The 13,664-nt window shown below is 42.4% G+C and overlaps 1 protein-coding gene across 2 annotated transcripts in view; it reads right to left on the bottom strand.

Moving 5' to 3' along the window:
• Positions 1–13,664, bottom strand: part of TMEM98 (transmembrane protein 98) — a 132,437-nt gene that overhangs the window by 18,407 nt on the left and 100,366 nt on the right. For both annotated transcript variants that reach the window (XM_056548805.1, XM_056548804.1), the window contains exons 2-3: positions 7,059–7,237; positions 3,401–3,532 (exon numbers count right to left, since the gene is read on the bottom strand). In XM_056548805.1, the coding sequence (XP_056404780.1) occupies positions 3,401–3,532; positions 7,059–7,189 (263 nt within the window). In that variant the 5' untranslated portion in view covers positions 7,190–7,237. The remainder of the gene's footprint in view (positions 1–3,400; positions 3,533–7,058; positions 7,238–13,664) is intronic.

Genomic DNA, 13,664 nt, shown 5'->3' with positions numbered 1-13,664 from the left:
TGTTTCCAATGACTGATCAATATATTAATACTGATATGCCATTGCTGATGCTGGAAAAAGATATTTGTTACCTACCCCTTAACCCATATACCCAGCTTGCTATCTGCTCGTGACTAAGATGGAGGCCTTGGGATGACGCCAGCAGGATCGCGATAAGGAGTAAAAAGGCAAAATATCTGACGGACAGAGAATTCTGGAATTTCCCGGTAGAGGAACTTCTGCCAAGAATTTAATGGACGCTAGATATGCTAATATATACGGACACAATAATGAAACAACCAATCAAAATGTAACATGATGATTTTGACATAATAACTAAACCTCCTCTTTTATCCAAATGTAAAAACTAAATGTGCTTCCTGGATTAAACATAACTCACTCTGGAAACTCTCATGAGAGCTCCTCGGGAACAGCTCTGAGTTTTCCTGCTGAAAAAGAATTTATACCAACTTCTTGTCTGGTGTATATTACTTGTGTCGACAATCAGCAGTATACAGCAGCAGTCAATCACATTTGAAAGCCTCACCTCAAGCCATCCTTGGCAGTAGTACCCAAATTACTTTAAATGACCATTTAATAGTACCTAATGCTGCCTGCCACACAGTGCCAACACTATAGTGTCATACAATCCATACACAAACGAGGCACCCTTAGTGGACCAAGGCCTTGGAAAATGACAACTTATTCCTATACTTTCATTTTGTACGTAAGTATTTTGCAGCATTCAACTCTTGATCACGAAGATACGGTTTCCTTAGATGAAAAAAAAAGGTCTTAAAGGGGTACTCCGGTGAAAAACAATTTTTTTAAATCAACTGGTGCCAGAACGTTAAACAGATTTGTAAATTACTTCTATTTAAAAATCTTAATCCTTCCAGTACTTATCTGCTGCTGTATGCTCCTCAGGATGTTCTTTTGTTTTTAAATGTATTTTCTGTCTGACCACAGTGCTCTCTGCTGACACCTCTGTCCATGTTAGGAACTGTCCAAATCCCCATAGCAAACCTATCCTACTCTGAACAGTTCCTGACATGGACAGAGGTGTCCGCTGAGAGCACTGTGGTTAGACAGAAAAAAAATTTAAAGAAAAGAACTTCCTGTGGAGCATACAGAAGCTAATAAGTACTGGAAGGGTTAAGATTTTTAAATAGAAGTAAATTACAAATCTGTTTGGTTTTCTGGAACCAGTTGATTTAAAAAAAAAAATTTTTGTCCTTCTGGCGGCCAAAAGTTTTTGAAGAAGTCGGTCCCCTCTTCCCTACAAGACCTTCTTGCTCTCATACAAGAAATCCGATCTCTGGAGCCTCTTTGAGCTGTTCGCTTCTATCTGAGACCCGTGGGATCGCCATTTCTTGTTCTTTTTGTCTTGTCCTGTCTTTGTGTTTCTTGTCCTGTCTTTGTGCCATCCTATCAGGGTGCATCTTCTCCCTTCTCGTTAATTTTTACCTAGTGCTGAGCACGAATATTCGTAATGTGAATTTTTATCATGAATATCGGCACTTCGCTATTTCGTGAATATTTAGAATATAGTGCTATATATTCGTAATGATGAATATTCTTGTTTTTTTTGTGTGTATTTTTGCTTTTCACGTGCACGTTTTTATGTGAACTTTTATGCGAATTTTCCATGCGAACAGGGGTCTATCACGTGGGTCTGTTTTTTTTTTTGTTTTTTTTTTATTCACATGCAAATTTTTTGTGAATTTTCCATGTGAATTTTCACATGGAAAAAAAAAGTTGATGAACATAGTGAATATGGGAATTTCGCGAACATAGGACGAATAATCGTCAATTTATTCGCTAAATATCGCGAATTCGAATATGGCCCCTGCTGCTCATCACTATTTTTACCTTTGCTTGGCCTTGTTTACCGGCCTACCTCTTTGTCTCCCTTCTATTATTCTTATCCATTTCGCTGTTTTGCGTTGATTTCTGCTTTGAGTTGTGATAGGATGTGCACTATATGCGCGGTTGTGTACCTTTGTCCATTGTTGAGCTTTGGTCACCACGAAATGCATGTTCTCATATTTTTTGTCTTATGATGGCCCATTGACTTTCTGTCGTAATATTGCCTATGGTCACTTGTCATTTTTCTTATTTTTTTCTAAAAACTCATTAAAGGGGTACTCCGGCCCCTAGACATCTTATATCCTATCCAAAGGATAGGGGATAAGGTGTCCGATCGCGGGGGTCCTGCCGCTGGGGACCCCCACAATCTTGGCTGCAGCACCCCAGACATCTGTTGCATGAAGCAATATATTGCTTAATTTTTTTTTTTTTTTTATTTATTATTTCGATATTTTGCATTAAAGAGGTGCTCTGTTCCCAAACATCTTATCCCCTATCCAAAGGATAGGGGATAAGATGTCTGATTGCGGGGTCCCTACTGCACCCGGCATGCATTTAGAGCATCGGTGCAGCGAAGGAGGCTTCTGATTCACGGCCACGCCCTGCTCGTTATGTCAAGTCCACGCCCCCCTCAATGCAAGTCTATGGGAGGGGGCGTGACGGCCGTCACGCCCCCTCCCATAGACTTGCATTGAGGGGGCATGGACGTGACATCACGAGCGGGCTGTGACGTCAAAAGCCTCCTCCCCGCATCGCCAGTCCGCTCCGTGCACCGGATGTCTGGGGTGCCGCTGACGAGATCAGACATCTTATCCCCATCCAAAGGATAAGATGTCTAGGGGCGGAGTACCCCTTTAACAAAAATTTTAGTTTAAAAATTTGGTTTTATAAGAAATAAATGGAGTTGTCTTTCCTATATGACAGAAGCAGTTAGTAATTTCACGTCCTTTTGGGGGTTCCTGTCAAGATGTATGTTGGCAAAATGTAAAAAAATAAATAAAAGGGATGCAGACAGATCCACAGACTTCAATGGGATGAACATAATCTAAATGGGACATATTTTGCGACTTTGCAGGACTCAAAACCATGGTTGAACACACTTTTTGAGTCTTACACAGTGTATATGTTTGGGAAATGGACTATACGTCTTTCCAATCAGACTACTTTCAGCCCATTTAAAGGGGATAGGGGATAAGATGTCTAAGGGCGGAGTATCCCTTTAGTCTATGGGCCCATCGGTAATACCTCAGGCTGAATGTTGACGTAACTTGTTGAGATGTACAGCCTAATGAAAGTTCCAAAATGTGATTAAAATTAGGTCTTATCCTGTAGTGTGCACCAATTTTGGATGCATCTTATAAAAGGTCTTACACGCCATATTGGGGAGTACAGTGAATGCTCTTTGAGATGACCCCCTAAAACTGAAAAATGGTCAAAGGGGGCTAGTTTTTTTTAATAGAAAGGGTCAATATAACCTAATCTAGATAAAAAGATGATCTTCCGGAGAGGTTTCATTGTAATAAGATTATGTTGTAATAATTGATAAACTTACGATGCATCTTCAATCCAGTCTTCATCTTCCAAAATTGCCTCAATTTGTGGGTTTGTGATCACAACATCGTCCAGTTCCAGGTCTGAAGGTTCAGACTGGGTTTCCATTGCTCCAATTAAATCCACAGTTGGCCTTTTAAAAACACAAAAGTACATAATGAACATGGCTTTATCTTAAATGGACACTGTCATTAAAGGGGTATTCCACTGGAAAACATTTTTTTTTGTTTTTAAATCAACTGGTGCCAGAAAGTTAAACAGATTTGTAAATTACTTCTAATAAAAAATCTAAATCCTTCCAGTACTTATCAGCTGCTATATGATCCACAGGAAGTTCTTTTCTTTTTTAATTTCCTTTCTGTCTGACCACAGTGCTCTCTGCTGACACCTCTGTCGATTTTAGGATCTGTCCAGAGCCGGATAGGTTTTCTATGGGGATTTGCTCCTACTCTGGACAGTTCCTAAAATGGACAGAGGTGTCAGTAGAGAGCACTGTGGTCAGACAGAAAGGAAATTCAAAAAGAAAAGAACTCCCTGTGGATCATAACAGTGGCTGATAAGTACTGGAAGAATTAAGATTTTTTAATAGAAGTGATTTACAAATCTGTTTAACTTTCTGGAACCAGTTGATTTTTTTAAAAATGTTTTCCACCGGAGTACCCCTTTAAAATTCATTTTTGATATTGCACTCCTTATGGTAAATAAAAAATCTTTCTAATCTACTTTGTTTAAAAGAAATTAAAGGGGTATTCCAGGCAAAACCTTTTTTAATATATATCAACTGGCTCCGGAAAGTTAAACAGATTTGTAAATTACTTCTATTAAAAAATCTTAATCCTTTCAATAGTTATTATCTTCTGAAGTTTTCTGTCTAACTGCTCAATGATGATGTCACGTCCCGGGAGCTGTGCATGATGGGAGAATATCCCCATAGGAACTGCACAGCTCCCGGGACGTGAGTCATCAGAGAGCAGTTAGACAGAAAACAACAACTCAACTTCAGAAGATAATAACTATTGCTAGGATTAAGATTTTTTAATAGAAGTAATTTACAAATCTGTTTAACTTTCCGGAGCCATTTGATATATAAAAAAAAGTTTTGGCCTGGAATACCCCTTTAAGTTTTCTGTTTTATTTGTGTTTAAAAAAAAGTTGCCACTAGGTGTCTCTCTACTTGTCCAGAGCACATTTTCCCCCATCTCTTGCACAGACTTTGGACTCCTACTGGCCTGGCAGAAGTCCAAAATCAGGAAATGCAGTCTGGAGTGTTGAGGGGTGTGTGTGCAGACTTAGTCAATCATAGCTCATCTCACACTGAACTGCTCTGGGCTGTGTGTAGCAGAGTGAGGGAGGATGTTCTCCCCTGTATGGCTTCAGGTGATGTCACGCCTGCTGGGGAACGCCCCCTTCCCAGTCTGTGAATCTGACTAAGACTGAGCAGAAAATACAGAGCAATATGAAGGTAGAAAACGAAAAAAGTAATAAAAATAAAGGCAGGGGGTGGTTTATCATGATGGGGGCAGTGAACTGGGAGGATTATAAAATTTAACTAGATCATGGGAGGTACTCTTTAAAGGGGTACTCAGCACCTAGACCTCTTATCCCTTATCCAAAGGATAGATTTCCGAGCCTGCGCCCTGGCGTTCTGAACATTTAGATTCAGAACGCCGGCTTCGGGCTTCCGTGTTCGTGTCGCCATGTCATGCCCTTTCCATTCATGTCTATGTGAGGGGGCTGCTCCACAGCCGTCACAGAGATGTACCTTGCGGACATGTGAACATAGGCTTAGTGTCTTCTCTCCTGACTCCTTGTCACATGATCGAGACACTTATGTAATGTAAGTCTGTACCGAGCAGGGAGAGGAGCGCATACTTCTCTCAGCTCATTCTCCTGATCATCCCAGGTAGGGTTGCCACCTTTTTTTGTCAAAAAAATACCGGTCATGCTAATTTGCATAATTAATTATATATGCGTGACATCACAGGATACACATATGTGGGGGAAATTTTGTCCTATTCTGACCCCTATAACTTTTTTATTTCTCCTTATACGGGCCAGTATGAGGGCTCATTTTTTGCGCCCCGATCTGTAGTTTTTAACAGGACCATTTGTGTTTAGATCTGACTTTTTGATCGCTTTTTTATTTTATTTTTTATAGCAAATACGGTAGTTGCAGTTAATTACTAACTACAACTCCCAGCATGCCCTGATACAGCCTGTGAGTCAGCAGCTGCCCCCAAACGAAAACTACAACTCCCAGCATGTTGGACTATATAGTAGTATATAGTATAGGTCAGTGTTTCCCAACCAGAGCGCCTCCAGCTGTTGCAAAACTAAAACTCCCAGCATGCCCGGACAGCCATGTCCGGGCATGCTGGGAGTTGTAGTTTTGCAACAGCTGGAGGCACCCCTAGTTGGGAAACACTGACCTATACGATATACTGCTCTATAGTCCAACATGCTGGGAGTTGTAGTTTTGCAACAGCTGGAGGCGCCCCTGGGTGGGAAACACTGATCTATACTATATACTACTATATAGTCCAACATGCTGGGAGTTGTAGTTTTACAACAGCTGGAGGCACCTCTGGTTGGGAAGCATTGACCTATTCTATATACAGTACTACTATATAGTCCAACATGCTGGGAGTTGTAGTTTTGCAACAGCTGGAGGCACCCCTGGTTGGGAAACACTGACCTATACTATATACTACTATATAGTCCAACATGCTGGGATCTGTAGTTTTCCTTTGGGGCAGCTGTATCAGGGCATGCTGGGAGTTGTAGTTAGTAACTAACAGTAACTCCCAAATTAACATTTTTTAAAAAGCCATCAAAAAGTCACATCAAAACAAAAATTGTACTGTTATAAACTACAGATTGGGCAAAAAATGATCCCCCATACAGGCCCCGTATAAGGAGAAATAATAAAGTTATAGGGGTCAGACTAGGACAAAATTTCCCCCGCATACGTGTATCCTGTGATGTCACGTATATATAATTAATTATGCAAATTAGCATGGCCGGTATTCATCCAACCAATCCTCCAACTCCCGGAATGTGGCACCATAAACTATACCAGTGTTTCTCAACCAGGGGTGCCTCCAGCTGTTGCAAAACTACAACTCCCAGCATGCCCGGACAGCCAACGGCTGTCCGGGCATGCTGGGAGTTGTAGTTTTGCAACAGCTGGAGGAACCCCGGGTTGGGAAACACTGACCTATACTATATACTACTATATAGTCCAACATGCTGGGAGTTGTAGTTTTGCAACAGCTGGAGGCACCCCTGGTTGGGAAACACTGACCTATACTATATACTACTATATAGTCCAACATGCTGGGAGTTGTAGTTTTGCAACAGCTGGAGGCGCTCTGGTTGGGAAACACTGGTATAGTATATGGTGCAACAATCCACAAGTTGTAGGATTGGTTGGATAAATAACGGGCATTGCATGGGCGTTATTTTTATTATAAAAATACCGTCAGGGTGGCCAAAATACCAGCCAGGTGGCAACCGTAGTCACAGGTCTAAACACTCATTTTCCACAGTAGTGGTTGCTCATCTGACCCATGCCAAAGGCTGTCCGGGCATGCTGGGAGTTGTAGTTTTGCAACACATGGAGGCACCCCCGGTTGGGATACGATGTCTTGGACTCTTACTTGTTGTTGTAGTGTGTGAGAAGGTTTTTCGTTCGGCAGTAGCGTTGCCTGCAGACCACAACCAAAGCCACAAAGGAAGCCAGAAAGATAGTAGCCAGGACACCAATAGCTACGATTACCACGGTCTCCATCTTTCCACCGGATGAGCTGACCAGTCACGTGCAATGAAGCTCAGTCATCTGTAATATGAGAGAAGGTCGCGTTACTGACATTACCATTGAGTTGAGCTGCAAGGAGGTTTGGATTAAAGGGGTTATCCAGGAAAAAACTTTATATATATATATATATATATATATATATATATATATATATATATATATATCAACTGGCTCCAGAAAGTTAAACAGATTTGTAAATTACTTCTATTAAAAAATCTTAATCCTTTCAGTACTTATGAGCTTCTGAAGTTAAGGTTGTTCTTTTCTGTCTAAGTGCTCTCTGATGACACCTGTCTCGGGAACCGCCCAGTTTAGAAGAGGTTTGCTATGGGGATTTGCTTCTAAACTGGGCGTTTCCCGAGACAGGTGTCATCAGAGAGGACTTAGACAGAAAAGAATAACCTTAACTTCAGAAGCTCATAAGTACTGAAAGGATTAAGATTTTTTAATAGAAGTAATTTACAAATCTGTTTAACTTTCTGGAGCCAGTTGATATATATATATATATATAGTCTGGCCGGACTGAAAACTGGGGTATGGTATAGTTTTCAGTCCAGGGCAGAAAACCGGATAAAGGGCAAAAATGAGCCAACCAGAGCCACTATCTGACTCCGGTTGGCTCATTCAAATGAATGAGATGGGGGCCGGGTCCGGTCCCCGTATGGACGAAACGTAGTGTGAATGCAGCCTTACAAAGACAACTTCCCGATATGGATGGGCACATGTGTAATGCTTTAAAAGGTATTCCCATAAACTTGCTATAATGCTGTAAACAATAATATTTACCTATCCTCGCACCTACCACTCTAGCTCCCTTTTGGCGCCTTCCAGTCCCTCAGCCAATCAAAAGCTGCAGCCATGTCCCATCTTGGCCAGTGAATTAGTTAAACTGGAGCTGTGAAGGGTTGGGGGTAGGTAAGTATATATTTTTTTTAATTATATCTACAGACCCAGCTTTAAAGCAGGTTTTTAGGAACATCAGAATAACCCTTTCTTTTTTCTCATTTAATTATTATAATTTTTTTTTTTTATGAACAACAAGGATACAGAAATAGAAAAAATATTGAAACAAAAAAGAAGGGAAACAAGCAAGAAATAAATACCCCTCTCGTTTTTCATGTGATGGGATGGTGCTAAAGAAGAAGATAATCCAGCAGAGTCTGAGTATATCGATTTATTGTAGGTAAAAGCAATACATTCACGGCAGTGGCAGAGTACTGGACGCGTTTCGGACGGATTACCGTCCTTTGTCACAGCTAGGATAGTGGGATAGTGCTGCTGGAAAGTTTTACCTACAGATGACAGCTTATTGCTGCAGTTTCCAGAATAAAGGCACTTTTTGATCAGCTTAAAGGGGTTCTCCACCATAAGGTGATTTTAGTACGTACCTGGCAGACAGTAATGGACATGCTTAGGAAGGATCAGCGCTTGTCTTGGGGATAAATGGCTATGTTGTGAGATTACCATAATACTGTGGCTAGCTTTTTGTGAACTGGTATTTCCTGCTTGAATTTTCTTTTTTTGACTACAAATCCTACAATTCCATTTTCCTCCCTCCCACACATCAGCCACCCCACCCATTGAAACATAAATGAGCTGCATCCATTCAAAAGACCTGTGGTTTTCAATCAGGGTGCCGACAGCTGTTGCATTAGTTGCAGATTGATCTTTCTCCCACCAAGCGATCCCTCCACCCATTAAAGCAGACAGGCTCCCTGTCATCAGCTGACTAGTGATGTTAGGTCTTGTCCGCATTGCAAGCTGGGAAAAATCTGAGACAACAGTCATTTTGTATACTGTTTAAAATAAATATTGGGGTGAAAATCTGAATTGTGAGAAAACCGTCACACACAGTTTCAGACACTATGTTATAGACTACACTAACTTTACAGCCCCTGTAGCATAGTCAAATAAAAAAAATCCTGGAATACCCCTTTAAGAGACTCTCCTTATTCAAAACAATCTATTTTTTTGTTTGTTTGTTTTTTTGTGGCACTTTTTGTGGCAGTTTTTGAGTGAAGTTTTGTAGAACCAAACACAAAAGAAAGTCATCAGATGATGTCAAGGAAGAGATGGGCCAGGCAGAGACATTGGGCAATGGCTTACCTCAACTCTCCGCATTAGGAACAAATAAACATCTATTCAAACTAAACTTGAGGGGGTGTGACCGTTATGCCACGAGCCTCCGCCCCGCCAGTCATTGGGCATTGGGCTCCGTGCACTGGATGTCTGGGGTACCGCAGCCGAGATGGTGGGGGTCCCCAGCGGCGGGACCCCGGGGATCAGACATCTTATACGATGTCTAGGGGCGGAGTACCCCTTTAAGGTCTTATCCACCAAACCTTATTTTTCAGCAAACAATCTCTGAGTCGTACAGAGCAGAAATACATCACCCATAGAAGCCTATAGGACTTGACTGTGGCCCTATGGGACATTAGATGCCGTATTATGAGGGTATTCTCCCCCGGTAGCATTGTTTCGGAAGGAGTGTTGAAGTTTTGAGGCCTCAGAACATTGGTGGCCAAATTGTAGATTGTGATTTACCAGTAAACCTAACAACCAACCCAACAGTGGAGAGCAATAGATCTTATTGAGGCCACCAGGGTGTTTCCCTGCCGCGGTGTCTTCAGTAGGCCACCTGTCCCTTTCCCTGGCACTACTACATCCCGATTCCCATTCACTTTAATTAACCCGTTACGTTTCCCATTAAGGCTGATTGGGAGTTTGGATTTTCTTACCTAGATCCAGATAGCGAGGCTGCGTTGTATAGACGGTCACTTCCGTGTAGGCCTAACACTGATACAGGAGTGGGTAAACATTTCTTGCTTACGTTTGTTTTTTCCTAAATCATTAACAGACTCGGGGAGGGACCATTTGCCATTCACATAATCCATTCGCTCTTATTCCAGTGCAATATAACTGGAAGGTTCAGTGTTCTAGAAAGTGATGACATGCAGGGCATCGTGCGTGACAATACATTTTATGGCATTTCTTTTTTCATATATATTTTTTTGGGTCTTTTTTGTTTGTTTTTTTAATCCAAAAATGTTGGACTTGAATTGGAAATTCATTTATCTTCACCCTAAAACTAAATCTTAAAGTGTTTCTCTCATTCATCAAAACTTTTGACGTATAAGCCTATGGAGATCATCTTCTGCAAATGGATGGGGATTGCAGCAAGCCGGGGAGTGAAGTGCAGAACTGTTCACTTCTCCCCCCTCTAATCTGATCTGATCAGGAGTACTAGTTATGACCCTCCGGACCCAGGTCTCAAATTTGACAGGTCTTAAAGGGGTATTCCAGGAAAAAACTTTTTTTTTTTTTATATCAACTGGTTCCAGAAAGTTAAACAGATTTGTAAATTACTTCTATTAAAAAATCTTAATCCTTTCAATAATTATCAGCTGCTGAAGTTGAGTTTTTGTTTTCTGTCTGGCAACAGTGCTCTCTGCTGACATCTCTGCTTGTCACGGGAACTGCACAGAGTAGAAGAGGTTTGCTATGGGGATTTGCTTCTAAACTGGGCGTTTCCCAAGACACGTGTCATCAGAGAGCACTTAGACAGAAAAGAACAACTCAACTTCAGCAGCTCATAGGTACTGAAAGGATTAAGATTTTTTAATAGAAGTAATTTACAAATCTGTTTAACTTTCTGGAGCCAGTTGATATATATATATATATATATATATATATATATATATATATATATATATATATATATATATATGTTTTTTTCCTGGATAACCCCTTTAAATTTGACCAAACTACTTGTGTAACTTCATGTGGCCCCATACACATTGGTGAAAAGTTGGTCAATCCACCATTTCCGGCAGGACCAGCTAAGCATCTAATGTGTATGGAGGCTGATCACAGGGGGTCCGACCGCTGGGTAAATTCTGGCTGCAGTACCCCTTTAAAAGGGTTCCCCGCCCCTAGGCATCTTATCCTCTATCCAAAGGATAGGGGATAAGATGTCTGATTGCTGGGGTCCCCAGCGGCGGCCTCCTTGCTGCACCTGGCGTTCGTTTAGAGCGCCGGGTGCAACGCTGGAGGTTCGTGACATCACAGCCACACACCCTCAATTCAAGTCTATCGGAGGGGGCGTGATGGTCGTCACGCCCCCTCCCATGGACTTGCATTGAGGGACGTCATGAGCCTCCGCCCTGCATCGCCAGTTCTCCGGCACGGAGCTAAGTTCGCACCGGATGTCCCCAGTGGCGGGACCCCCACGATCAGACATCTTATACCCTATCCTAGGATCGGAGTACCCCTTTAAGGTGTATATGGTCTTTGTAAAATGTTATTAGATATTAGGACACGTATTACATAACTAGTGCTCCTGATCAGATTATTTGATTTACCCATTCTTCACCTAAGTTGTGCCTTGTATCTTATCCCTATTTAAGTGAATAAGGCTGAGCTGCAATACCAGACACAGCCCCTAGACTAGAGTAGCGCTGTTTTCTTGGGAAAAAAAGAAGTACTTCTTCTTATAAGGACCCAGATGCTGGATGGGCTGGAATCCGCTGGGAGAAGTTGCAGGCCATGCAGCTCCTACAGGAGAAATGTGGTATTACATGGCCATCCATTTAAAGGGGTAATCCCCTGCCCCAGCATTGGGAACATTTTGTTCTGGATGCTGGGTGCGGGCTGTGGTGGTCGTGACGCCACACCCCGCCCCTCAATGCAAGTCTATGGGAGGGGGCGTGGTGACAGCGACGCTCCCTCCCATAGACTTGCATTGAGGGGGAATAGCATGACATCATGAGGGGTATGGACAAAATGTTCCAAACACTGGGGCAGTGGATTACCCCTTTAAAGGATACAAATAGCTTTTCCTAATGGGCCAATCCCAACATATTTTATATAAAAGCTATATTTTATACAATCTGTGTACCTCCTATTATCCTAATGGGCCAATCCCAATATAAAGTTCTGTGCATGCAAAATGTATTATAGAGTTTATCTGGTTTATATTTATATCTGATTTCAGTATTTTATGTTGAATTATTATTATTAACAATTTTTGTGTGTTGGTTTTGCATGTAATTTTAAATCAATGAAAAAGTTACATTGACACTAATATTGTTTAAATTATAAGTGTATAAACTAGGGATCGACCGATATTGTTTTTTTAGGGCCGATACCGGTAATCGGTGGAGGTTAGGGCCGATAGCCGATAATTTATACCGATATTCCGGTATAAGTTATCGGCTATTTATCCCCCCGCGACACCGCTGCAGATCATTGATTTAAAGCGGGCGCTTTAAATCAATGCACTGCAGTGGCTTTTGCGGTGCCATAGGCGGCTGCCGCCACCCGCTTCTCTCCCCCTGCCTGGCCGGGGTGTCCTGAGACCTATCACTGCCACCGCTCCCCCCACCACCGCACTGCAACCTCTACCTCCGCCACACCGCACCGCACCCGCGACCGACCCGCAGCGGCCCCATTGCCTCCCCCATCCCCGGTTTTATAATTACCTGTTCCCAGGGTCCACTCCACATCTGGCTCCGGTGGCGTCCTCCTGAACTGTCACTGTGTGCACTGATGGTGACGTCACATTGCGCACGTCACGTCACCCGTCATTGCGCACAGCGTATAACGCAGGAAGTAGCGTGGGCTCCGGGAACAGGTAATTATAAAACCGGGGATGGGGGAGGCAATGGGGGCAGTGCGGGGGGGTGGTCGCAGTGCGGTGCGGCGGGTCGGGGGGGCGGTCGCGGTGCGGTGGGGGCGGTGCGGGGGGCGTTGCATTATCGGCTTATCGGAAAGGTAATTGCCGATACCGATAATGCCCAAAATCTTGATTATCGGCTGATAATATCGGCCATACCGATAATCGGTCGATCCCTAGTATAAACATCACATGATGATGTCAGAGCCTGATAATTATATAGTGATCGATTGGCATGTAATGATTCCTCTGCTGCATAACCTCATAACACACACCTCAGCTGCTGCATAAACTCATAGCACATACCTCAACTGCTGCAGAATATCATCACATACATTCAGCTGCTGCAGAACCTCATAATATACACCTCAGCCAATGCAAAACCTCATAATACACACCTTAGCTGCTGCAGAACATCATATTATTCATATCAGCTGCTGCAAAACATCTTAATATATACCTCAGCTGTTGTAGATCATTATAATACAACCCCCAGCTGCTGCAGGACTTCTTAATATTCACCTCAGCTGCTGCAGAACCTCATATTATACACATCAGCTGCTGCAGAACCTCATAATATACACCTTTGATGCTGTAGATCTTCTATTTGAAAGGATGAGAGGGTTTTATATCAATGAATTCTGAACAGGAAGCTTCCATCTGAGGTTCTGCAGCAGCTAAAGTGTGTATTATAAAGAATTATGTATTCCCTACTATAAATTATGAAGCATATTGGGGGCACTTGGAGTAATTGTTTTGAGCCTATGGCTTTAT

This window comes from Hyla sarda, chromosome 12, assembly GCF_029499605.1.
Source record: "Hyla sarda isolate aHylSar1 chromosome 12, aHylSar1.hap1, whole genome shotgun sequence".
In the NCBI taxonomy this organism is placed as follows: Eukaryota; Metazoa; Chordata; class Amphibia; order Anura; family Hylidae; genus Hyla; species Hyla sarda.
The sequence above is the reverse complement of the archived record's forward strand: the minus strand, read 5'-3'. Positions and strand labels throughout refer to the sequence as shown.